The sequence below is a fragment of the Equus asinus genome, chromosome 9, assembly GCF_041296235.1.
Source record: "Equus asinus isolate D_3611 breed Donkey chromosome 9, EquAss-T2T_v2, whole genome shotgun sequence".
Lineage (NCBI taxonomy): Eukaryota > Metazoa > Chordata > Mammalia > Perissodactyla > Equidae > Equus > Equus asinus.
The window spans coordinates 26254366-26282299 of NC_091798.1; the positions used below are offsets into that span (position 1 = coordinate 26254366).

Genomic DNA, 27934 nt, shown 5'->3' on the forward strand with positions numbered 1-27934 from the left:
TTTGATGACAAATCATAAAAAGCATTTGTCTTTAATTTTTGTTTGTTTTTAGGAAATAAATGGCAAAATATATACACTGTGGAGTCTGAATTTCCCCATCATAGAGTGTGAATGATGGTCCGGTTCCGGAGCTCCTGAATATACTCTTTGGCGTGGGTAAGTGCTGTCTTGGGTGCTTCATGTGGAGGTGGGGGGCCTTCCACCAACTTCACAAAATAATGGCAATAAACCTTCTCCATGATCCCAAAGTGACCTCTGCCGTGGTATCGGATGCGTTTCAGGTACTGGCCTCGCCCTGAGGTGGACTCAGCTAGATAGGGAAGAAAAAGAGAATTATAGCAAATGACTATATCCATAAGACTACAGCTCAATCAGATGAGCAATTTCTGCCCTTTCCTTGACTGGATTCTATGACTATATGAGCTCACTGGCTGGCTAGGGCAGGCTTGTCTCAAAATAAGTATCCCGAGTTTATCAAGGACCAGGCTCTGTTCTAGGTGTTGGAGAAAGAAGAGTGAAGGAGACTAGCAAGGGTCCTACCGCCATGCAGTGTACATTCTAGAGGAAAAAGATAAAAAATACACATCATCATTTCAGTTAGCGACAAGCGCTATGAATAAAGTAAAACAGTGATGTGACAGAGAGTGATAGGGTGTTGGGGCAACTTCAGATTGGGGGGTGTCACGAGGCATTCTTGAGGAAGAGACATTTGATCTAAGACCAGAATGAATCATCCACGCAAATATCTAGGTGCAGGGTATTCCAAGCAGAGGGAACAGGAAGGGCAAAGACCCAACGGTGCGAATGTGCTTGGCTTGTTTTAGGAATAGAAGGACCAGCCTGCTGAAGTGTGGTAAGCCAGAAGGGTGACACGAACAAAGGAAAGAGACCAGAGATGAAGGCAAGATGACGATGAGCCCTGTAGGCTGAGGTGAGGAGTTTTGATTTTATTCTAATTGTGATGAGAAGCCACTGGAACCAAGGGTTCCCAAAAGCTGGTCCTCGAGCTAGCTACATGAGACCAACCTAGGAAACATACTTAAAACGCAGATGCTGAGACCACATCTCTGCAGTTCTAATTTAGTATATTTGGGAGAGGCCTTGGAAACTACATTCTGAGCAAACACCACCCCCACCCCAACTCCCCCTAGTAATTCTGATTCGCAGCCAGTTTTAGGAAGTTCAGCATTATAATTGCCCCTCATCTCCCCTCCCCCACGCTGCATGTCAAAGTCTGACCTTGTAAAATTTGAAGAAACCTTTTAAAGAGTGTATAAGAAGAAATCTGTTTACCCGTAATACATCAGAGTAATAACCACCTTCTACTATTTTCTGAATTTATTTAGTCACTTTTTGAGTTCATTTAATAAGTCTTTTAAAAAGGCAAAACGTATAGAACACATTCCAAATTAATCCACTTCAATACTCACCATTTTTGTATGCTTACTGTGACATAACTTTTTGATATAGGGACTACATCAAATCACACACTTGACAACCATCTAACTACAATCCTGAAATGGGTTTCAGCAGAAGCATCCTAGCTTCGCCAAAGAGAAAGCCAAGGATGAAGTGATTAAGAAAACTGCTTAGGGTCTCAGTGAGTTAAGGAAAGAGCTACAGCCTTATACCAACTTCATCTACTGGGCACTAAAGAACGCGTTTAAGACTTTCCAAAGAGAAAGCAGCATTACACAAATCACTTTATAGTGAAGTACCACCAGGTTTCTAGATGCACCCGTCACGAGGAAACCTACAAACAAGAATAGTGACACCTAGGAAGAGTGTAAAAAACTCTAGAGTGTAGAAAACTCTAAAAAGCATTTTACAAACACGATGGCTGCTATCCAAAATTACAACTCTACCCAACTTGAGCACCAATTTCCAAATACTCTGAGCATAAGGAACACTACTCAGTGAGCGAAGTATCAAAACCAGCTGACTGTGGAGCACTATACACCCTACCAAAACACAACGACCAACCCTACCAGTGTCTGTTAACCACCATTTTCCTTCCAACATCCCCCAAACACCTAGGAGCAGACACTCAATACCTGCTAATGGCCAGCCATAAAGTATCACGTTATGGCACATAACGCCATCATTTTTTGTCAAAACAAAAACATTAATTCTTCTGAAACACCAGTATTCTTTAATACACTACACAGCTACTCTGAGGTCTGAATGAAATCAGCATTTAAGAGCATAGATTCCAAATTGGTTTCTGGTCTCCCCTCCTCCAGTCTCTCCTCCACTAATTCCATACATTGGGAGTTTCAAACTGCTTTTCTATGGAACCATTTCATTACAATGAAACAACATGTAGAAGCTGTCTGCAGTGTGAATCTGTCCTGACTGAAACATGGTGGGGAGAGATCCAAAACTGTGCCATTCATTCACCCAACAATTGTTTCTGAGTTCCAAGAGGGTGCAAGGCTCTATCCTGGGCTCCAAGGATACAGCAGTGATCAAGATATCAAGAGCCCTTCTGTTTGCCCCAGGCCCCACTCCTGGAGGCCTCACAGCACAATTTCAAAACCAATGCTTACAGTTAACAGTCTTAAAACCCTACCTTAATAACATATATCTCTTACCCAAAAGCTTCCCCTGGGTTCTCTTCCATACAGTTTGAACCAAATGCCACAGCCTGCCATGTTCAGCCCTCTGGAATCTAGCCCAACCCACCCTTTCAATTTTATCTGCTCTACCTCAACTCTCTACTTCCTTCACACTATTCTACTCCCGTACCACACAATTACTGTTCATTCCAACCCACATGCCTTTGCTTATGTGGTTACCTCACTTTGAAAATCTTTTCTCTTCGACACTCTTAATATCTTACTTAAGATAGTGTCAATGTAGGTAAATTACTAGTATTTAGGTAAATGTGAATCTTGACATTTTAAGATTAGAAATCCTCTCCTCCCCGCTTCATCATTATAAGCCCAGAAGACTGATTTACAAAAGTGACTCAATCACTTTCCCTAAAGGGAATCATTTTAGACACCATGAATCACTAAGCAGTGACGTTTTATAAGTCCATGTCCACTTGTTAAGGCCTATTCACAGTGTCATTACTCATCATTATAAGTTTGAAAAGGAAATGAACTTTCAAAATCTTTGGTCATGCAACACCAGGTATTAGCTTTAGACTGATGATAGGTATTTGAAGGAATTACCATATAATGAGAACATATGCTACCAAAAAAGCACTTCCCTTAAAATGCCTATACTTCTTTATTTCAGGGGGCTGAAAGAGCCATTCCTGAGCCAAAATGGTAGCCAACGAGTAACTAGTCTTTCAATGGAAATCTAGTCTATGGAATGAAATGTCTAGGCCTTTTCTAAGAATACAATAGGATAAATCAGTCTCCCACATTTTATAAGTAAACATCACTAGAGTACTTATTAAACAAATAGCTTCCCAGGCCTCTCCCCTGGGGCTTCAGACCCAGCAGCTCTGTGGTGAGGCCTGGGAATCCGTATTTTTAATAAGAACCTCAGATGATTCTTATCAGGGAAGTACGGCCAAAATAGGGATAAAACGTCTACCATGTCATGGTGAGAGACTTCTTCCTAAGGGTACTCATCTCTTTCCCTCCATAATGGAATTAGGTAGCAATATACTTCGCAAATGAGTTTTTAAAATCATAAGACAAATGCAAACTTATCAGCCCTACTTAAGAAAGGAGATTTTACATAGAACTAGATGAAAGAAGGTGCAGGTAGGGCAGAGATGTTTTAGGAGAAATGTGCTAAGGAGACCAATGAATTAAAGGCCCATTCATGTAGCACTGGTTAAGTTTATTTTTGCTCACTAGCAATACTGGACTTTGCTCCTTCATGTGGGAAGATAGGATTAAGCTCCTCACCCTATCTCTCTTTACCACAGTTATTGAAAAGGATTTAAAGACAAACTCTATTTCATTTGTATCTGAATTCCATTCTAATGTGTTGTCTATCAGCTAAGAAGCCATATTCCTAAGAAACTGAATAAAGTTAATTAAATTTGACTTGATATTCAGTCATAGAGCAGGAAAGGTCACCAAGAGGTTTCAAGCAAATGGCCTTGCTCTTCATCCATTTCATCTCTTCCAACAATTCTGGGCCCTCCCAGCATTATTTATTCATGCAGCTCCCAGAAGAAAATTCTTATGATTAACTACTGTGGCCCTGCATCTTCTGAGTTGCCATTTTGATTTCTCTCTGCACCTACCTGTGTATCAGAATATAATTAGTTATTCAAGATTCAGCTTTAAAATAAGATATTTCAATTGAAAACCATAACTCATTTGAATTTCAGAAGTAGGTGGTGTTGCCAGCATCAATCTCAGGTGAACTGAGGGGAGAGTTTAACTTAACCAGAATAAATATCTCCAGTAGGGCAGAGGTGATGTGTCAGAGTGGAATTGAGATGATTTTTTTTTAATCTAATTGTTGAAAAATTATAAGACAGAACTAATTTCCTCCACAATGATTAAGCCTTTTTTTCCTCCATTTGGAGAGCAGCAGTTCTCCATATCTTAAATTTAAAATATCTTTAGATAAAATAGTCCTTATACGTAGGTTTGGCACTGAGAAAATTTTGCTTCAACATCAACATCTTTGTTTGATTAAAAAACTGCTTAGGTTAGGAGCAATTGTTGCTGAAGTGAGAAGAAAACATTACTAACTACTGCTCCACTTCACTGTAGAGTTGGAGGGGGCAAGAGAGCTTTGTACTAAACATCGATCTCTTTCTAGAAAAAGAGCTGTGTGAACACAGGCTACAAAAAAAAATCCCTTACATTTGTACAGTGCATCATGCTTCCCAAAGCATTTTCACTCACATTAATTTAATTTGATGTGGAACAAGCATACAAAACGGGAGATATGCTTCCGGATGTAATAACAAAGGGGAACAAACACATCTGGGTCATGTGAGCATTCCAAGGCTCCTTGGCTCTTACAATTCAACAGATGTTCCATTCTGGTAATTGGAAGGTTAAATTATAGGACCTTTATGGATTAGGCACCTGGCTTGGCACATTATAAAGGGTTTTTAAGCCTACTTGTCATCCTTTATTTACTTCCTTCAGGTTGACAAAGAATTCATTAAAAAAAAAATCAGTTCCGTTCTTTCTTAGTTTTATCATGATTAAAGGACCACTCTATATACCATCTTGGTATCCATTAGTGGTAGTAGGTTTCATGATCTCAGTCTCATGACAGAACAGGTAACAATAAAGTAGGAAGGTTACTACCATTTACAACAGACTAACATTAGCATGCTGAAGGCTGAAGAATAAGCTATTGCTGGCGATTTTCACTGGCAAACCCAGTCCTAAGGAATTAGATATCAAAGACTGCTGTTAGATAAAGAACTTGGCATCGCTGTTGGAAGACATTTTCCAATGCTAAGAATATTACAGATCTTACCTATATATAAATTGGATCTGAATTCCACATTGTGGTCTCTCACTGCCATATCTTGTGCTTCTAAGAGAACCTTAAACAAGGAAAAGAAAGGCACTCATATGGCTAAACTTGAATTAAAACAGAATTAAAATTTCTCATTTCTTGTTGTTATCTCTATAATATGACTGCTAATCACATGCCTCCATTTTACAGTCAATCTTAAAAAGAGAACATCAAATGATAACAGCACTAAGGACAAGGGATACAGTGAGCTTTCCTTCCTCAGACAATCATTGCAAACACCAGGAACACAGCCCATCCCCCTAAGTTTACAATGGAAGGTGTAGGCTGTAAAGGAGATAGCAGCACTTGCGACAGTACCCTTGGTAATGAACGTAATATCTTTGAGTCAGAGACTTGTCAAAAAGTTCAAGAAGCTCAAGAGCAAAATCTTACTGAAATTTCTTAAACATTGGATCCAAAATAACCATTAGCAACAGACAAGTAGAGAAAAAATCATACTCCAAAATTTCCTTTAAGAATTATTAAATTTATACTCTATACATATTTTGAATTAAGTTAACTTCCTCCAGATCACATTTTTTAGAGTAGGACAATTGTAGTCAGAAACAAAAGAAACTAGATCTTTCACTCCTTTAAAGATAAAGAACATAGGACAAAGCTGGGTACACAATAGATACTTAGTAACTGCATTCTGAATTGAATTAAATAGAGGTATTACAATGGAAACTTTTAGAAGTCTCAATCCAACAATCTTAACAATTCAATTCAACTCTTAATGATTCAACTGCTAAACTAAAAAGATAAGATCTGACTTGAGGTGCAAATTAACCGGAATATAAAAAATAATGCTGGGGGCCAGCCCAGTGGCACAGCGGCTAAGTGCCCACATTCTGCTTCAGCAGCCCGGAGTTTGCCGGTTCGGATCCCGGGTGCAGACATGGCACCACTTGGCACACCATGCTGTGGTAGGCGTCCCACATACAAAGTAGAAGAAGATGGGCATGGATATTAGCTCAGGGCCAGTCCTCCTCAGCAAAAAGAGGAGGATTGGCAGCAGTTGGCTCAGGGCTAATCTTCCTCCAAAATAAAAAAACAATGCTGATACCCCCAGATGTCCTTAACCCAGCTTTTGGAGACAAAAACACTCATGTGCCTAGAATGAGTCAGCACAAATACCACTGGCTCATTAGTATGTAGTGAAGTCAGCTACATCTAGAGCTAAAAGGGTCTTAAGAGAACATCTAACCCAATCCCACCTAGTTTACAAACGAGAAAAATGGAACCAGCCAGGATGTGGTGCCCATAGTCACAACAGAAACTGTCAGAGAAAAAACTAGATCCCAAGTCTCCTGAGTCCCAGTCCAGTGCTCTTTCCACTCAACTGTTATCAAATCACAAGCTCTCAGTTTCGGAATTGACCAAAACAAAAATCTTCTAAAAAATATATCAAGCCCCAAATCATGAAAAATAAGATTTATCACTTCACAGACAGACAGTAAAAAATAAATAAATGTCTGGTGCAAACAAAAGCATCTCAGGAAAAAAATACTTAAAGCAAACAATGTCTCTAAGATATAAGAACATTAGCAAAAGTGAGTGCCCTAAACCTGTATTATGTAAACTATGTATTTACACCAGGAAATTCAGGGAATTCAAGAGGTAGCCGAGCTTACTAACTGCAAGACAGCTATGTGATCCCTCCCCCCATTAGTTTACCTCTTTAATTATTTGGGCCCCTTTTTTGTCACTGAATTCCAACTGAGCCAAAGCCTGGTCAATGGACATTCCTCGTATCTAGAATTAAAAGGTAACAGACAAGAGAAAACAGACAAAGTAGTTTACAAGTTCAATGTTGCCTTTTCAATGAAAAGTAAAAGCTTTACATGTTCCAAACAACTTCTGAAAATAGCTAACTGTTATATGTCAATTATAACTCAATAAAACTAGGAGGAAGTTTTTTAAAAATTAAAAATAAAAATAGCTAACTAAATGCAGGCAAAAGAGAAGAAAACAAGTTTGAGAAAGGGTACCACCCTCTTTAAGTCACAATCAAACAAAGACTTTAACCATAAAACCTAGATCCTAACAGTTTCAGTAATATTAAAAGAGAGAGCAGACATGACAGAGAGAAATCACAGACAGGCAAGGACCGCACCAGGCATCAAAGGCACCTTCTGCTACAGGATAAATGAATTACCTGTATATTTGCTGCTTTTGCCTCCTCTCATATATAAATTTCATTTTCCAGGGAAAAAAACTTAAAAAGCAACAGTTTTCAAATAGGTTGAATCAAATTTTACAGATAAGTAAGCTTGCTTCCTGGATTCTCTGGTTGTAGACAGATTCCTGATGCCTTTGTTTTAAATATCTATGTATCCAATGTGATTTAGTTTCTCAGAAGAAAGGGAAAAATTAAGCAAAATCACTCATCTCTGAGCAATTATTTTTTGATCCCTTACCAACTATCTGAACACATAATCATACTCCTCACTTTTGAAGAAATCAGAGCAAATTTTTTTGATTTTTCAGGTCCTGGAGGGAACCTCATAGCTCCTCTTCCTGAGTATTATACGGTAACAGTCACTTTAGCTTACCAGTTTTGCCAAATACCACATCTTGTCTTTGCTGTATTTTATTTGCCTTCGACAATGGTAGATTTCCTTAGAAATAAGGAGGAAAAAAAACTTTAGCAAGTTTGTCAAAATGATAGTAATATACTGCTAATAAAGTTTTTACTTTCTATGCTTAATGAAAATGCTGACACGAGAAGTAAAAACATTATAAAGAATTTGCAGATTCTTTTTCCCTACAGAAAGTTGTATTATTCCAAAGTCCCACTACGTAAAAAGATTACTAAGGGAGAAACAGGAACTATAAAATGGCTAGTTTGTGCCAATAATTACAATATTTCTATCCAGAGGAACAGCAAAAGGTTTAAATGAAAGTATTTTGAGAACATTTAGCTGGCTAAAAGAACTAAAGAAAAGGTACTACAACAACAACAACAAAAGTTTCTCGTCAGCTAACAATGATGAAATGGACAAAATAACTGTTTTCATAGGAAAGCCAATATTCTAGTATTTGGTTAAGAGCACAGATTCTAGAATCAGACTGCTCGGGTCTGAATCCCAGCTCTACCATTTATTAACTACAGAACCCAAGGTACTTAAACTCTCTCTGCCTAAGTGTCCTCTTCTTTAAAATGAAGATAATAGTACCTACCTCATGAAACTATAATAAAGATTAAATAAAATAACCTATGTAAAGAAAGCAGTTTACAGTGCCTAGCACATGGTAAGATCTTAATAAATGTTAGCTTGCATTATCTCCTATTTATAGTAGTAGGCATAGCCTATTTAAGTTTTTTTTTTTTTAAAGATTTTATTTTTTTCCTTTTTCTCCCCAAAGCCCCCTGGTACATAGTTGTATATTCTTCACTGTGGGTCCTTCTAGTTGTGGCATATGGGACGCTGCCTCAGCATGGTTTGATGAGCAGTGCCATGTCCATGCCCAGGATTCGAACCAACGAAACACTGGGCCGCCTGCAGCGGAGCACGGGAACTTAACCACTCGGCCACGGAGCCAGCCCCTTATTTAAGTTTTTTAATCAATCATCCATTAAACAATTTATAGTTCACAAAGCACTTTTCAAGCCCATTGTTTCATTTGATCTAACTCTAAGAGTTGGGAGAGGAGACATTTTATAATCCTTTTACAAAGTGAAAATCAGAGAAATCAAGTGACTTGTCCAAGACTGAACAGCTTCTAAGAGACAAAGTTAGAACACAAAGTGCCATACCGAGCAAGTGCCTGATACAACGTCTGGCAGGTGTAGCTTCAAACTTCCCCTTACGATTCTAAAACCCACCTTCTTTCACTGCTACATCATATCGCCACTTTAAAAAAATTAGAGAACATTTGTCAAGGAAAACAATAGCAAGGAGAACTTAGAACTTCCTAACATTCTGACTCTCGCTGGAAATTTTCAAATGCCTTAGAAACAACAGTTTTCTAAAGTGGCCATCTTTTAATATGTAGCAGATTTCATTTCACTTGCAATAGAAGCTGACAGGCTGAAAACTGTAGCAATAGCCTAATTACATTTTCAGCAATAAAATGTCCTAGGGAGTGCAGGAGAGGAAAGAAGAACTGTCATGACTGATAATATTAATCTGCAAAAATTAATACAGTCAATAAAATCTTTTATATAGAAACCTTTCAATTCTTGGTTTCCCCTGGTGGGCTATCGTAAGCCTGAATTGTATAGGATTATCTTCAAATTTTGTAAAAAAGATACTGTAATCCTGGCAAGAGCATGGGAAAAAAGGAATCAAGTATTTACTGGAAAAGGGGGAAAGTTCTTCAATCATCCTCTCCTAAAACTAAGAAGCTCAAGATTTACTTGAGGTAGGTGCAATGTCTAAGGGCACTTCTTAAAGATAAATCAAACAAAAATCTCAGTAAATAAACCCATCATGGCAAACAGAGTGGGAAGGCCAGAAGTCAGAAGGTCTGGTTAAATATCACTGCCATTGACTAACCTATAGAGCAAATTAGGTAAAGTTAAGTTAGGATATAATGAGCAAAACAGTTATTCAAATGAAGTAAAAGTCAGTCTCAATTATGAAATGTCTTAACCAGTAACTTTTAAAGAAGTTAATTTATTTTTAAGTGCACATAACTCAAATGACAAGAAAGTATCACCTAATAAAAGTCCTTACTAGAGCCTTCTGTGGTCTACATTAACGACTTATAAGCATGACATATTATCAGTATGTCAATTAATCTATAATTTAACAACATGCCTCTTATACAAATGGTTGTTCAAACAGTTTTGATATAGTCTCACTAAAATTTTAATTTATTTAACATAGCTTTCTTCAACAATATTGCAAAAGTAAACTCAAGCCCAAATTAACAAGGTATAACTATTATGAAGAAAGCCATTTAATTTCTCTCTGACTTATTTTCTTTACCATGGTGAAGGCATATGTAAGATAAAGTCTGCACAGGAATCGATATTGTTTGGAAATTGGTGCAAGCTAAATTAGGAAGGTAGTCTAAAAAATACGTATTAGGAGTGGCCTAAAACATGCCTAAATTGGTGACATTCATTTTAACTTATACTATAGGAATTATTCACTACCCCACCCACTATCATTTGTTTAACTACATATTCTAATACTAAAGATAAGAATGAGGTAGAATGGTAAATATTGTCTGGCCCTCTTTTAAACTAGAGATACAACTAATTTTTTAAATGTTTGTAGCTAGCAGATCAGCAAGTTTAAGGGACACTGCACATAATGGCAGTGTATGAACTACGTGGCCAGATGAGCAAAGTATTCCCTGTTAGTAAGCTACAGATTTATGAAGGACATTAATATTTCATTCATAACAGGTATAACTGATTCATTAATGTCAATTTACCAAATACTATTTCTTTCTTTCTTTTTTTTCTTTTTGAGGAAGATTGGCCCTGAGCTAACATCTGCTGCCAATCCTCGTCTTTTTATTGAGGAAGACTGACCCTGAGCTCACGTCCATGCCCATCTTCCTCTACTTTATATGTGGGCTGCCTACCACATCATGGCTTGCCAAGCGGCACCACGTCCGCACCCAGGATCCGAACTGGGGAACCCCGGGCCGCCAAAGCGGAATGTAGGCACTTAACCGCTGTGCCACTGGGCTGTTCCCCCAAATACTATTTAAAGTCAGAAAATGTTAAGGTACTTTCCAAAAGTCATAATTTGTCCCCAAAAGGATTACCCATTCAAACAAAATCTGTGCAAAATAGAGAATTTATAAAGTGCCTATATAAAATCAAACCAAATGTCCTCACACAGACACTTGTATAAGGAGTATTTATGATGCAAAAAAGTTAATCAAAATAGTTTCAGTAAATACAATATGCAACCAATGACTAGACTACATTGTTCTTCATTTGCTAGAGTTAAGGGATGATCGACTGTTAAGTATTTGAACTGTCATTTGGGATAAATCCTGAAGTACATTTGTTTTATATCCAAAAAGGCTGGTACAACGTATTATAAAATTTTGCTTTTATATTCTGGACCTGACAAATACTGTTGTGATTTCTTTATTTCCAACTAATATCTAAGTTCAAAGAGCTCAGATAAGAATTAGAGAAAGCTCTGTCTACGGCCATACCACCCTGAACGAGCCTGATCTCGTCTGATCTCGGAAGCTAAGCAGGGTCGGGCCTGGTTAGTACTTGGATGGGAGAATTAAAGAAAGCTCATTAATTATAGGAAGTATTTTATTTATGATATTTGTACAAATGTATAACTTTTTCTAAATTTTGGTTAATTACAAAATGAAGTCAATACTTCACAGCACAGATTCTGTGACAAATCTAACTTTTAAGTTCTGATTGCATGATAAAATATGAAAGTTAAAAAGTTATTTGTTTAAACTATTAACATCTCTCTTTCCTCTTATTTCCCAATTAGGTGGGAGCTCTTTAAATCAATAAATTAACTCCAGTAAATAGGAAAAAACCCATAAAACTACTAATTCAGACCAATACTTACACAGCAATTGAATCTTAATGAAATGCATGTTGTCAATTCACATAAAAACTAAGCAAATGACATTATTTAGATGATATTGATTATCTAGTAGCCTTAAATCCCAAAAGCCTTTAAAAGATGTTTGCTGAAGTGAATGATTTATAATTAACAACAGTGATTCTATTTCGAAAGTACTTATTGCAGTTTATGTTCTTAAGGATTCAACTGTTCCCATCTTGTCTATGCTATTATTACTTGCATAAACTCTTTACCAGATGTGGATGTATTCCAAGCAAATTCATGTTAAGCTGGCAATTAGTCTTATATCTCAGACTGGAGCAATCTCAGCAGTTTGGAGACGGCAAAAGAATTCTGAGCAGCTAAAGATAAGATAAAACTCAACTCGGGAAGGACTCCAATGATTAAATTTAAACCTTAGGTTCAAAGGTTTGTGAGTTAAGGAAAAAAAACCTACAACCAAATATGTCTATATTCAAATACAAAACATTGGAAAACCATATATATGATTTAAATATTGGACAATGGCTCAAGTCATTCTTGCCAACTTTTCGAGCTCCATTATCAAGAATCCACTAGCAAGCCTCTTGGAGTCAAAAATCAGTCAGTATGTCTCAAGCTATTAGCTTATTCTCAGAGTTAAGGTCCCTACCCAGGAGGTTAACTCAAGGCAAACAAGTAAGTAAAACAAAGACAATCTTTTTAAACTACCAAAGGGGTAAGTCTAGAACATTTTCTGTATCAATTAAAGGATCATGCAAATTGCTGTACATTTTTTTCTTTTCTTAACATGGAATAAATCCTCATTGCTAGCCACGTAAGAGCAAGAGCTCTTTAACAAAATTAAGAGATTAGTTCTACCCACAAACTTACTGCTGGTCTCCGAGGTTCTCCAGGTAGTTGTGGAGGATAAACAATTTTATTCTTCTTCTCCCATTTTCGAGAAATGTCAAGAGAAGCACTTGTGTGGATTTGTGATTGGGGTACACTGTGAGACGAAAGAAGCCTGTAAAACAAGAGACACTCAGAATCTTTTCCAAAGCTTATGTATCTTCTGAGCCACATCAGCTCCATTTTGATGGAAACTATTTAACGATCACAAGTGAAAACACTCTAGATGTATGTATTAATAGAGACTGCTTTTACATAAAATACCACAAAGAGCTAGTTTACTGAAGACTAAGAAGAGTGAAAAGTTAATAACTCATGTAAGTCAAATAATAAACTAACATTAACCCAAGATCTCTTGCTCTGACTGGCCAATAAATATTGACTCTACTATAAGTGAGCTCCATCCTAAAACAGATTTAAATAAGACACAATGGATCCCTGATCTGACCTGCATAATTCTTCAACTTTGTTAACTAAGCAAGACAAACAGCACCATTTTCTAATCGCTAAGAAATTAATGGATAAAAGTGGCATTATGTGCCTCCTGATGAAAGAACACACCACCCACCATCCATGAGTTTTTCCACAAAAAACGAACCTGAATTGATCAAGCCTCTAGATTCAACCCAGGAAATAGGGTAACATGTTAAACAACATGAGGGGGACACATTTAGCCAAATCCAGGCTGTACAAAACTCTACAAGACAAACAGCTCATTTTCTTCAACAAATAAATTACAAGGGGGGGAGGTGCTGAACGAAGGACCTAAAGATTAAGAGACTTAAGAGAAATGTCAATTTCAATGTGTCGACTATTATAATTTTAAAAGTATGACAGTTATTTAACCATCAGAAATTTGAACATTAACCGGATATTTGATACTTTTTAATGAGATACAGAGTGAAATATTTATGGATGAAAATAGTGTCAGAGATTGTTTCAAAATATGATGGGGGGCAGTAGGGGCTACAGATAAAACAAGAATGGCCATGAGTTAATAAATGCTGAAGCTGGGTCATGGGTTCATCACACTGTCTACTTCTGTATATGTCTGGATATACCCAACTAACACAACAAACTTTAGTGTGTCCCCACTGCCCAGAATATAGAGTCCAAACTCCTAGCTAAATACAGGGAAGGTCTTTTATAACCTAACCCCAACCCAGACATCTCTGCTTATTCACCTTATGGCCTAGCCACACAGACATCTGTTGTTCCCTGAACAAGCCACATACTTTCATATCTTTACACTTTAGCTCATATTGTTTTCTCCTCCCTCATTATCTCCTGCATGATACGCTTGTCCTGTTTTAAGTTCCAGCTTAAATGTCACCTCACTGTGAGGCATCACCTGATCCCTCCTCCCAGAAAACCATTCCCCCACTGTCTTAGTCCTTTGCTCTTGCGAGCCACAGAGCAATGAGTTGGACTACTTGTACTACACTACATTGGCTGTAGAAGAATGAGTTACTGTAGCAAGCATATAGATTTGAGCATACTGAGGGCAAGTATGACCTCCTCTATATGCTAGCCCCAAGGACAATATGTGGCACATGGATACTGAGTAAATATTTAACCCAGGCTTAAATATTCCAACTTGTTATATGGCAGATTCTCACACAATATATGCAACTGGATGAGAGACATGACAAAGCCTTTGTTTTTAGTCCTCAAACCATTCAGGCTAAAGAACTTTAAAAATCGATTCTTTTCCTAGTAGCTCATTTCTCCTACTCTACCTCAAGTGTACCATCTTACATCCTGATACTAAGACCAGTGCCATCAAAACACCTGACAAAATCTGTACCTTTGCCATCCACATTCAGGCTCCAATATTTTAACCGAAAAGCACAAAACCAGCATACATGATGTTAGAGGGCAGAATTTCCTAATAAAACTATAAGCCAGGTCCTGAGGGCAGAGACTATGGAGTCAAGTAGACCCGGTTCTAACTTCTAACTCTAATACTACATAAATGGCCTTGGGGAAGTCACATAACTCTCTAAATCCCAGTTTTCTCACCAGTAAATGGAGTAATGATAGTAATTACCTCATAGGCTTCTTAAGGAGCTCAAACGAGGTAATGTAAGGAAAATACTTAACCTGACACTTTGGGCTCAATAAATTTTAGACAATATTACTTTTAGGATGAGGAGAATAATACCTACTTCACTCTGTTGCTGGTGAATTAATAATTAATGTACAGTGTCTAATACATGATAAACACTGATGGCTAGTATTAATTTCAAATTAGGCCCTCTGAACAGTCCATCTCTCCTGTTCTCCAAAAGAAATAAACACTGTGAACTGTAAACTTTACACTACACAATTTTAAACCTTCTTCTCATGTTTATAACCATGATCATTTGTTTCTATGAAGTTGTAATTAGTGAGTGTACTAAGTTTGTCACTTCTTTGGGCTTCACTTTATTTATTTATGAAAAGAGGAACTGAAGCATGTCACCTCTAGGGTCTTTCTGACCTTAATTCTATCTCTAATCTCATTGTGCACAGCATGATTACAGAAACACGAACCCTTTGGCTTCTATTTCATTCTTCTTCAATGAAACCACTTACTAACTAGTCTAAAAGACTGCTACAGGGTGAGACCCATGCCTTTTGTATCCCCCACATCTAGGACAGTGTCTTACACTCCTCAAATCCTCAATACACATTCAGTGAATTAAATATGATGCTTAATAAATTAAACACATTATGAATTAACAATGACAAAGCTTTCTGAATACCTACAAGACTTTCAGGGCTCAAATGGTTCATAAAATTAAGTATCAAGCAAATACTAAATAACTAATCAAATTAAATTAAAATATTATTCCAAACGGGGTACTTAATTCAGAAGTATATTAAATCGAAAGTTCTTATGTGCCCTCTTCTGCCCAACTACTGGAATAACACTGAACTAAAGCAGAAAATGAAGCAATCATAAACTTAAGGTTTTTATGAGAACTTTTTGTGTAAGAAAGCCTGTGAAGAGTCACTAGAGAAAACAAACTCAAGAAAAGCAAGTTGGTGGAATTAACAAATGATAGCATGAGTTTATTGCTAGGATCCATTTCCTTCTATAAAGTTGTTTTCCAACAAATATTAAATTTTCGTCTGCCTAGAGCTCTAGTTTACTGTGAGTATTTTAAAGAATCAAAATAAGTTAAAATCTTAAAAAAAAACAAAACACTGAAAGACATCCAGGATCAACTTTTATCATTTTGAAATTCAATATCATTATTGATATTTACTATATCCTTTCATTTACCAGGAATCCCAAATCCCTTTAGCTTCACTGTTATCTCTGTAAATTGGGTAAAGGAAGGTAGGCATGAACCAACTCTCCAGGGCGCTTGTACACAAAACACATACACAGGTACCCACAACACGGTGAGACAGTCAGAGCTCAAGCAGAAAGAGACTGGTATAGTGGAACTAGCATAGGAACTTCCTTACTCTCATTATTCTGGAGTTTTCGATCTACCAATACTTGAGGGTTAAGTTTAAGTATCACTTTTCAAATTCTGCCCATAGTCATTAGGCATTGAAGAGTAGCAGATATAAGCCAAATTTTAGGATTGAGTCAATTCAGATAAGATAGAATATCTGAAACTTTCTAAAGTCAGAATTTGAAAGAACTAATACTTTCTATTTATCAGTCAAAGTTCATTTTGAAATTTAGTACAAGGTATACCCAAGTCCCAAGTGAAGATAATACTGGCCTCAGGCTCAATCTTGAGAATATCACGTTATTACATGCATCAAGGTAAAAACTTCTTTGTTCCAAGTTTACTGATGTTAACATTCATCTCACACTTGAGACTGAATAAAAGAACATCCTCCCTCTTGCCTCAGTTAAAATCTAAAAGGGCTGAAGCGATAATGTATATTCTCATAACTCAATATAATTTTATTCTGTGAAAGTCAAGGACAATAAACAAGGAAACAAGAGTTTCGCAAACAAAAAAAGTGAAATTCCAGCAACTTTGGACCATGATAAGCTCAGAGTTTCTCAACTTCTGCACTACTGACATTTTGGGCCAGATCATTCTTTGTTGAGGGGATTGTCCTGTGCCTTGTAGGATGTTTAGTGGCATCCCTCACCTCTACCCACTAAATGCCAGTAGCACTCCCTGCCCAGATTGTGACAACCAAAAATGTCTTCTCTCCAGATATTGCCAAATGTCCCCTGGGGGACACGGGGGAGCAAAATTGCTCCCAGTTGAAAGTCATTTTTAGCTAAAGTGATAGTTAAAACAAAAAACAAAAGAAAAACAGTGCTAATTTTTGCAGACTACGGAGCATGACCTCTCTGCTCCAAAAGGTTCCTATTATCATGCCATACACAAGCGGATGGTTAATAAACCAGATTTTCTCACTACGTAAGCCAAGGATGACTAAATGCCTAAATTTTACATTCTTATTCATGAACCCCCACTGGGCCCTTAAGGCTGCCTGGCATTGCTACTGTATTTTCCTAGTCCGTTTACTCTCCTAGCCCCTACAGACAAACTTCATACCTCTTGTTTTATTTTTGGTTGAACCTCCCACATCTCCTCCCTCATCCTCAGTCTCAGCTGATAACTGTGCTTATTTCACTCAGAAACTAGAACAATCAGAAAAGAACTTCCACAAGCTCCCACCATCGAATCTATATACCCACCTGCATCCACATCCATACATACTTACTACCTACTCTCTCTATTACAAATGAACTTCTATGGCCTAGCTAGGACCAATCTCATCCCTGCTCCCAAAATTCCATTCCTTCCCATCTACTCAAGGGCATTGCTCCAGCAATTCTTCCTGCCTTCTTTCCATCACCAATTTTTTCCTCTCTATTGGATCACTCCCATCCGCAAAAAAATATATCTCCCAACTTAAAACAGACAAACCATCCCCTCACTAAGTCCCTCTAGCTACTGCCGCAAAACTTCTTGAATGAGTTGCCTAAACTCCCCATCTCTAATTCCAGTCCTCCCCTTCACCCTTAACCCCTTCCCTTCCGGTTTTTGCCTGCATCACCCCAACAAAACTGCTTTATCAAGGTCATTGAAAGTATCTGTGTTGTAAACTTTAACGGTCAATTCTCAGTCCTCATCTGAGAATGATCTAAGTATCTCTGGTAAAAGGGTCTGACTGAAACCCATAAAGAATTAGCCATTGAAGATGAGGTAGCCAATAACTAAAGGTTTTTTTCCTTTTTCTAATTACTGATTATAGCTTTTAGTTGTTCACTCGCCCACTGTTAACTGTGCTGTTTAGGCAATAAATAAATAAATAAAATCTGACTCCCACTAGATTCCTACAGACAACATCTCGCTGGCACCTGGGTCACCATGGTACTGGGTGTTTGAGCTGTTTTTCAGGAATTAGGACCCCCTTATCCAGCTCAGGTCAACTGAGACCACCAACTCATCAACCAGGCCCCTGCAGATGCCCGATAAGTGACCTTTTGACGTCAAGAGGCTAAAAACTCCACCCTCAGATCACGCTAACACTGCCATTTTGTGAACATGAGTCCTACGAAGAGGCATCAAGTTCGACTATACTTGCAAAGATCTACTACCTCACCTCTCCTCACCTCCAATCATCTGTCTCCACACTTCAAACCACCTTGCCCCCTTCCCTATAAAGATCCCTGAGCTCCTATTTTCAGGAAGGCAGATTTGAGATTCGTTCTCCCACTTCCTCACTTGGCTGCCTTGTGATTAAAACCCTTTCTCTGCCGCAATCTCGTTGTCTCAGTATTTGGCTTTCCAGGCAATGGGCAAAATGAACCTCGTTCGGTAACACGACCACCCAACAATTCCAGTGTTGAGGGAGGGTTCCTCACAACACCACCAAGCAGTGCTCTGATGCTAGCTGGTGTCCTACAATTCTACTTAATTCTGGCTCTACTCAGAGACAGCATCAGATTCCACAGGTTAACGGCTCAGTCCCACAAGACTGTCTTCTGCTTCAGATGCCAATCGCAAGCCCAGGTTGTTACCTGTGCTTAGAGACTGACTGGCTATAAGTTAGAGGTTCCTATGACCCAGACCCCCTCCTTGGGTTCAATTAATTTGCCAGAGTGGCTCACAGAACTCAGGAAACCCATTTACTCACTAGCTTACCAATTTATTACAAAGAATAGGAATCAACAGCCAGATGAAGAAATACACAAGGCAAGGCTATGAACAAGGAGCTTCTGTCCTCGTCGAGCTTGGAGCCCTGGCATGGTGACACAAGGAAGCGTTCTGGTTCCCCAACCTGGAAGCTCTCTGAATCACCTCTTTTTGGGTTTTATGGAGGCCTCATTACATAGGCACGGCTGGTTAAAAAACTGACCACTGGTGACTGATTCAACCTACAGCCTTTCTCCCCACTCTGAAAATCAGGGGGTGGGACTGAAAGCTCCAACCCCCCCAGTCACGGTTGGTTGCTCTGGCAACCAGCCCCCATCTTTAGGTGCTTTCCAAAAGTCACCTCAGTAACAGAAACCCAGTTGTGGTAGAGGGGCTTGTTATGAATAACAAGAAACCCATTTCACCCTTATGGCTCTGAAGCAATTTCAGGAACTGAGGACAAGAGACCAAATATGACAAAAGATGTTCCCATTGTGCTTATTACTCAGGGAATTCCACCGGTTTTGGGAGCTGTGAGCCAGGAACTGCAGACAAAGACCAAATATACGTAAGAAATATATTTTGATCATCTGAATGACCAAAAATATATTTCTTATAAATCACATTATCACATCTAGTCACTCACTCTTCCTTAAGATGCCTTCTTTACTTGGGTTCCAGGACACCACACAATCCGGACACTTCTTTACAGACTCTGTTGTTTCTTCATCACCTTGATCTGTAAATGTACTCTTGTGTTTCTTATCTACAGTCACTCTCATGGTCTCAAGGCTTTAAATACTCTTTATACACCGATGACTCCCATACATGCCTTCCTGAACCCCAAACTCATACATCCAATTGCCTGCTCACATCTCCACCTGGAAGCTTACTGGACATCCTAAACTTAACAAGCCTCAGACTGAACTTCTGATATCCTCCCCAAAAGCTGCTCCTCTGGAAGTCTTCCTATCCCATTAAACGGCAACTCCATCCTTCTAGTTGCTCAGGTCATAATCCCCGGTGTCACACTTCTTTCTCACAACTCATATCCAATCCGTCAGCAAGTCCTGTCAGCTGTCGTTAATATACTGCCAGAATCCAACCATTTACCCACTTTCACAGCCACCCAAATCCAAGCCACCATACTCGCTTGCCTGAAACATCCAACGGTATCTGCTTCCATCCTTGTTCCCCATCCCCACTCTGGTCTATTTGCAACATAGCAGCCAGAAAGAATCACTCATAACCATAAGACAAATCATATTACTTCTATACTTAAAACCCATCAATGGTTTTCCATCTCACTCAGAACAGAAGCCAAAGTACTTACAGTGACCCATGAGGCCTACATGATCTCCTACTCCCGCTTCCTCTCTGATCTCACCTCCTACTACTATTTCCCTCCTTTCACTCACTATTTTTGACCACAATAGGTATGTTCCCTGCTCAGGGCCTGTTTCATCCGTCTAGAATGGTGTTCGCTCAGATGTTGGCGCAGCTTGGTAGACTGCTCCCTCATTTCCTTCAAATCTTTACTCAAATGTTACCTTCTTGGTGAGCCCTTCCCTATCCAAAACTGCAACCCCCCTCCCATATACATATACTTCCCACTCTCATTCTCTGCTTTCATTTTTTCCTAAGCAGTTATCACTATCTAATATACTTTGTATTTTACTTATTTTGCTTATTATTTGCCTCCCTCACTAGATTATACACTCCATGATGGCAGGGATTACTGTGTTTTTGTTCACTACAAAATCCCCAGTGCTAGTAAAACAGTGGCTGGCACACATAAGGGAATGAATACCTATTTGTAGAAGGAATTAAAGAATACAGGGGATGGGGCTGGCCCCGTGGCCAAGTTTGTGCGCTCCACTGCAGGCGGCCCACTGTTTCGTTGGTTCGAATCCTGGGCACGGACATGGCACTGCTCATCAAACCACGCTGAGGCAGCGTCCCACATGCCACAGCTAGAAGGACCCACAACAAAGAATATACAACTATGTACCGGGGCGCTTTGGGAAGAAAAAGGAAAAAAATAAAATCTTTAAAAAAAAAAAGAAAAAAGAATACAGGGGACAGCCAGGTAATATCAAAAATGTAAGAGAGCTGGGTATAAGTAACTATGCAAAAAAAATTTGAGATATAATTAACATATAACACTATATTAGTTTCAAGTGTACAACATGATTCAATATCTGTATATATTGTGAAATGATAACCACAATAAGTCTAGTTAACATCCATCACCATACATAGTTACAAAATATTTTTCTTGTGATGAGAACTTTTAAGATTTATTCTCTTAGCAACTTTCACATATGCAATACAGATAGTCATAATGTTGTACATTACATCCCCATGATTTATTTGTTTTATGACTGGAAGTTGTACATTTTGACCACCTTCGCCCATTTCACCCAGCCCCCACCCCACCTCTGGCAACCATCAATATGTTTTCTGCATCTGTGAGTTCACCTTTTTTTGTTTTTCCTTTTTAAAGATTCTACATATAAATGAAATCATACTATGTTTGTCTTTCTCTATCTGACTTATTTTATTAGCATAATGTCTTCAAGGTCCATCCATGTTGTGCAAATGGCAAGATTTCCTTCTTTTTTATGGTTGAATGATATTCCATTGTATATATAGACCACATCTTCTTTATCCATCCACTTACACATCAATGGACACTTAGGGTGCATCCACATCTTGGCTATCGTAAATAATGCTGCAATGAACATGGGTGTGTATATATCTTTTTGAGTTAGTGTTTTCATTTTCTTCAAATAAATGCACGGAAGTGGAATTGCTAGATCATATGGTAGTTCTCTTTTTAATTTTCTGAGCAACCTCCATACTGTTTTCCACAGTGGCTGCACCAATTTGTACTCCTACCAACACTGCACAAGGGTTTGCTTTTCTCTACATCCTTACCAACACTTGTTTACTTCTTGTCTTTTTGAGAACAGCCATTCTAACAGGTGTGAGGTGATATCTCATTGTGGTTTTGATTTGCATTTCTCTGGTGATTAGTGATGCTGAATACCTTTTCATGTATCTGTTGACCATCTGTATATCTTCTTCGGAAAAAATGTCTATTCAGATCCTCTGCCCATTTTTTAATTGGATTGTTTGTTTTTTGGATACTGAGTTGTACGAGTTCTTTACATATTTTGAATATTAACCCCTTATCAGACAATGTGCAAATATTTTCTCCCATTCCGTAGATTGTCTTTTCATCTTGATGATGGTTTCCTTTGCTGTTCAGAAGCTTTTTAGTTTGATGTAGTCCTACTTGTTTATTTTTGCTTTTGTTGCCTTTGCTTTTGGTGTCAAATCCAAAAAATCATCGCCAGGACTGATGTCAAGGAGCTTACCACCTATGTTTTCTTCTAGGAGTTTTATGGTTTCAGGTCTTACATTCAAGACTTTAATTTATTTTGAGTTAATTTTTGTGTATAGTGTAAGATAGTGGTCCAGTTTTCCCAGCATCATTGTACATGTGGTTGGAAACTAAGGAAAATTGAAGAGTGTATGCCCCATCTAAAGAGTGCAATACTCTAGCTCTAGAAAACTGCTGCCATGCCTTGCAATGAATGTACAAGACAATCTAGAAACCTAGATTTTTATAAGAAAGCCACCAGTGTTCAAATGCTGATTTAAAAAGAAGTTTTTAAACACGGGGTAGTCCAAACAAAATATATCCACAGGTATAATTCATCACACAGTCTATAACCTCTGGGGGTAAGCCAGCAGTGCCCCAAAGCAACTATTTAAAAGAAGTCTTGGGGGCCGGCCCCATGGCCGAGTGGTTAAGTTCACACGGTCCACTTCAGCGGCCCAGGGTTTTGCCGGTTGGAATCCTGGGCGCGGACATGGCATCGCTCATCAGGCCATGCTGAGGCGGCACCCCACATGCCACAACTAGAAGGACCCACAACTGAAAATACACAACTATGTACTGGGGGGCTTTGGGGAGAAAAAGGAAAAATAAAATCTTTAAAAAGAAAAAGTCTCATTCTTCCCTGTCCCCATGTTACTCTTCTCTGCCATGATATGGCTTATATATATACTTATATATGTATGAGGGGTTTGGCCCACTATAGGAGGGATGAGAACAAATTAAAAGTCACAAGTCTGAGAACAATTTTTTAAAACAATCTGGGAATAAATCAAAAAGTTTATAATCTTTATCAACTTCCTATTTCACAAGCCTTAAGTCTTCCCTCAGAAAAACTAGTGGTAGCCTTTGGTGTCAATAATCATTTGAAAACAAGGTATTAACCCTTTCAGATCACTATTATATCATTCAGAGAAATAAGAGGCATATGTTAATCAATAACTTATTGCATGGGTACACAGAGCTTTTAAAGGCCTCATTCTGTCCTAAGGAATAGTTAAAAGAATTTGAATAATCAGCACAAGCTATTCTATTACATAAAGTTGGAAACGTGTACTCATGCTTAATTTGCAATTAAGCTCACACATCTTCTTGGCACTTGAGTGGAAAAACAGGAATCCCAATTCCTGGCCATCTTTCAGACTACAACTTGCATCTGTTTCAGTTGACATATTTCATCAACTTACATTTACTGGCCAACTAATAAAGATAGGGTACTCTGGTGTCTTTTTTCTGACACTACTTCCGACACCAAATGTGTAGGGTTTTTCCAAACCAATAACCAATTTTTCCAACACCAACTGGGTGCCCAACAATTGAATTCAATTCTGACACTACCTACCTGGAGTTAGCACCAGATCCACAAATTAAAGGGCTCAGTCCCATAAGACTGCCCCTACTTTAGAAGTCAGCTGCAAAGGAATGTCCAGACTACCCACACTTCTGCCTGTTGACTACAAATTTGGGGGTTCCCATGAATCCCCCTCAAGTTCAATAATTCGCTAGGATAAACTGCTCACAGAACTCAAAAAAATACTTACGTTTATGATAAAGAATTCAACTCGGTAAGAGCCAAATGGAAGAAATGCATAGGGCAAGGTAAGGGGGGAGGGCACTGAGGTTCCATGCCCTCTCCAGGCATACCACCTTCCAAGCACATCAATGTGTTCACCAACACAGCAGCTCTCAGAACCTGTTCCTTGTTCTACGTTTTTTTTTTTTTTAAGATTTTATTTTTCCTTTTTCTCCCCAAAGCTCGCTCCCACCCCCAGTACATTGTTGTATATTTTTAGTTGTGGGTCCTTCTAGATGTGGCATGTGGGATGCCGCCTCAGCATGGCTTAGATGAGCAGTGCCACGTCCGCGCCCAAGATCCGAACCATCAAAATCCTGGGCTGCTGAAGCAGAGCACACGAACTTAACCACTCAGCCCCGGCGCCAGCCCCTCGTTCTACTTTTTGTAACCTAATCACCAGCCCTCCTTTCATTCCCTTTGTTCCAAAAAAGCTCATTATAACAACAGACACTCTTATCACTCAGGAAACTCCAAGGATTTTAGGGGCTCTGTGCCAGGAACCGAGGACAAACACCAAATATATTTCTTATTATACTGCAAGTACTATTCTAGGTGATGGGGATGCAAAGAGACATAAAACATAATTCCAGCCCTTAAGTGATTTAAAATTCAGTTAGAGAGACAGAGAATTAACTATAAATTTGCAATAGGCATTAAAATGACAGAAGCAGCAACAGGAGGGCTGCAGTCATCAGGACGGCTTTAAGGAGATGCGACTTGAGCTGAGTGTTGAAGAAAGTAGACTTCCACATTCAGAAACCAGGTAAACCAGCACTCCAGGCTGAAGGAGCAGCAGAAGTAAAGGTGTGACTTACAGGGTATCTTTCTGAAAAAAACACCTAAAGACAATCTACAAAGACCTCTTTTGAAAGAGAATGTAGTGGGCTGAATGGTGGCCCCAAAGATATGCCTACATCCTTATTCCCAGAATCTGTGAATAACACCTTATATGGCAAAAGCTGTGATTGTTAGGGATGTTGAGAGGAGGAGCTTATCCTGGATCATCTTGTTCAGCCCTAAATGCCATCCCATGTATTTTAATGAGAGAGAGGCAGAGGGAGTTTTGAGACAGACACACAGAGGCAAAGGTGTGGTGAAGACAGAGCCAGAAGCTGGAAGCAGCAAGGAATAAATTCTCCCCTAGAGACTCCAGAAGGAGTACAACCCTGCTGACACCTTGATTTTGGACTTCTGGACTTCAGACCTGCGAGAGAATAAACTTCTGTTGTCTAAAGCCACCCAATTTACGGTAATTTGTTACAGCAGCCCTAGGAAACTAATAGAGAGACCTTTCAGATCTAAGTTAGACTTCAACCAGATACAGAACTGGCTTGAGAGTCCTTTGAAAGGAATAAAGTGTCACATAAACAAGAGACTTACTGGGGCTGGCCCCGTGGCCGAGTGGTTAAGTTCGCGCGCTCCGCTGCAGGCGGCCCAGTGTTTCGTTGGTTCGAATCCTGGGCGCGGACATGGCACTGCTCATCAGACCACGCTGAGGCAGCGTCCCACATGCCACAACTAGAAGGACCCACAACGAAGAATATACAAAACAACTATGTACGGGGGGCTTTGGGGAGAAAAAGGAAAAAATAAAATCTTTAAAAAAAAAAAAAAAAACAAGAGACTTACTAAATGAATACACACATTATGGAATTGATCGTGTCCATCTAGAAGGTCTCCTTGTTTTAGTGCATGATCATTTTAGGGCTTACTGTCAAGCTGCAAAGAACTGTCAATTTTTCTTCTTTCAAAAATGCATCAGGGGGCTGGCCCCATGGAGTTGTGGTTGAGTTCGGCAAGCCCTGCTTCAGCGGCCCAGGTTTGCAGTTTCGGATCCCAGGCACAGACCTATATCACTTGTCAGCCATGCTGTGGCAGCGACCCACATGTAAAGCAGAGGAAGACTGGCACAGATACTACCTCAGGGCTAATCTTCCTCAGCCAAAAAAAAAAAAGCATACACTTGATTTCTATTTGCATTTTTTAATTAAAACCTTAAAATAAAAGATCTTTAAATTATACCACCCATTTTCATCATGGTTTGTGGTTCTTGGAAACTGTCTTCACTTTTAGGAAATACAATCTGAAGTGATTAGGAGTAAATTACCATAATGTGTACAACCCATTTCCAAAAGATTCAGGAAAAAAAGCACGTGTATTCAGAAAGAAAGCTAAAGCCATGTTAACAACTGGTGAATCCAGCTGAAGGATACTGTAATATTCTTCCAACTTTCCTGTAGGATTGAAATTTTTCAAAATAAACTGAGGTAGATGTTATTTCACCCATTAATGCAAGGGCCACTGCTCAACATGCTTCCCAATGTACTTTACATCATTACTGTATACTCGCTGCATGGCGAGCATTACAGTACCTCACACATCACAAACAGATGCTTGTGTTTAATTGTGATGTCCAATGCAAAGATTCGTAGGCTGAGGATTATGAAACTACAAGCAAAAGTATGAAAGCAATATGCATTTTTCTGGGAAGATGTTTTGTGGCTTTCCTCATACTCTCAAAGGAGTCTGTGAGTCAAATTTAAGAACCATTGCTAAAAGGCAAGGAATCACAGCCCCTCAGGTCACAGGGTAAGGTTTAATTAAGAGAGCACAACATCAACGTGTTGTCAAATCCTGCTAGCAGGGGCAATTTCGAACAGCGAGAGCATAGATGAACAAAAACCAGAGATAATTTCTAACCTTTGCTTTGGAAAAGTCTTTCAAGAGTGATTTGACTAAATGCCTAGCAGGCTAACTTATGTTTTAGTTTCTAATCTTCTTGCCAATTGTTTTATAAAAGTAGGGCTGATGAATGAAATATGTATCTCAACTAAGAGCGTTGAGTGGCTACTGACTGGTTCCAGCATAAAATCCGATCCCTTTGAAAGAACTTCATGGTGATCTATCATCCTCATCACCACACCTTCACAGTGCCAGGCACTTTAACAGACACTTTATATTTTAGTCTCTCACTTCTCATAACTACCCTCTAAGGCAAATATTATCCTCGTTTTTTGAGATGAGGAAACTGAGCTTCAGAGAAGTTAAACAAATGGCCCAAGGTCGCGACGTTTGTCCTTGGCAGAGACCCGAAATCCAGCTTTATCTCCTGCAGCCCAGTGTTTACTCAAATATATCACACTGCTGTCATCACTCTTCCATCAAACTGCTAATTCATGACATTTCCAACTTGGCTGGAGAGTCTAACCAAGTCCAGAAAGATCAGAGGAGACTGTTCAGAAAAAACATTTACAACGTCCCTTGGATAATGGGTAATCCTGATCCCCGCAGGGCTATGCAACACGGCGGAGAAAAAACGAGTTGGCAAAGCAGAGACTGGCTGTCTTGTTCGCCAGCCCCAGAGCCTAAAGCAGAGCTTGGCACACAGGCTCTCAGCAACTGACTCACAGAATAATAAGAAAGCCTTGGTCGCTTCTGCAACTCCGAGGCGAGAGACTTACCCCAAAGTGAGCTTCCCCCTCAAATTCTGCATCCATAATGCACCTGCAATATCAACACAAGCCGTCACTTCAGACTCCCACCCCTCCTCCCTTCTTCCACCCCTTACCACTAAGAAACTCTTACCCAAACGTTCCAGTATTGCCGCCGCCATCTTTATCCCTCCCTCTACGGAAGCCTCCGAGTTCACGCACCACCTGGGCAAGACGCATGCGCAATTCTCCGGATTTCCTCCCCATCCAGAGACCCAGAAGCACCTACGCCCGCAGTGTTGTCATGGAGACCGTGAGCACGTGGCCGGCGCTTTAAAGTGTGGTCCGGCCAGACTCGCTTGAGAATAAATGACTTAATAAAGGCCGAAAACGAGTGAGTTTCCGGAAGTTCATCGAGATCTAGAAAAACCGCGAAACCTCACCCTGACAAATGATTTAAAGTATTAGGAAAACAGAGCGAGAACAAGCCACCTAACCTGGGTGGGCCTCAGTTTTCTTGTAGGTAAAACAGTCAGAAATAAGTATCC

General features: G+C 39.2%; 1 protein-coding gene across 2 annotated transcripts; it reads right to left on the reverse strand.

Annotated features, from left to right (window-relative positions):
- On the reverse strand, positions 1–27696 carry MRPL22 (mitochondrial ribosomal protein L22). 2 transcript variants are annotated; one of them, XM_014830119.3, is made up of 7 exons: positions 27541–27696; positions 27417–27459; positions 12846–12978; positions 8016–8081; positions 7138–7215; positions 5419–5488; positions 1–310 (listed from the first exon to the last, which is right to left on the reverse strand). In XM_014830119.3, exons 1-7 carry the CDS (start codon positions 27566–27568, stop codon positions 99–101), a joined length of 630 nt encoding a protein of 209 aa, XP_014685605.1. In that variant the 5' UTR covers positions 27569–27696; the 3' UTR covers positions 1–98. The 2 variants fall into 2 exon arrangements, with proteins under 2 accessions (XP_014685605.1, XP_014685606.1); XM_014830120.3 differs by lacking the exon at positions 12846–12978 and having other exon boundaries at positions 27541–27607.
- Between the last annotated feature and the right edge of the window lie 238 nt (positions 27697–27934).

Excerpts from the sequence above, each read along its gene's own strand:
- MRPL22 (XM_014830119.3), bottom strand. The coding sequence starts at position 27,568 with ATGGCGGCGGCAATACTGGAACGTTTGG. Across the intron at positions 12,979-27,416 it reads AGGGGGAAGCTCACTTTGGG|GCTTCTTTCGTCTCACAGTG; the intron begins GTAAGTCTCTCG and ends CTTGTTTTACAG. Across the intron at positions 8,082-12,845 it reads GAGAACCTCGGAGACCAGCA|GAAATCTACCATTGTCGAAG; the intron begins GTAAGTTTGTGG and ends CTTATTTCTAAG.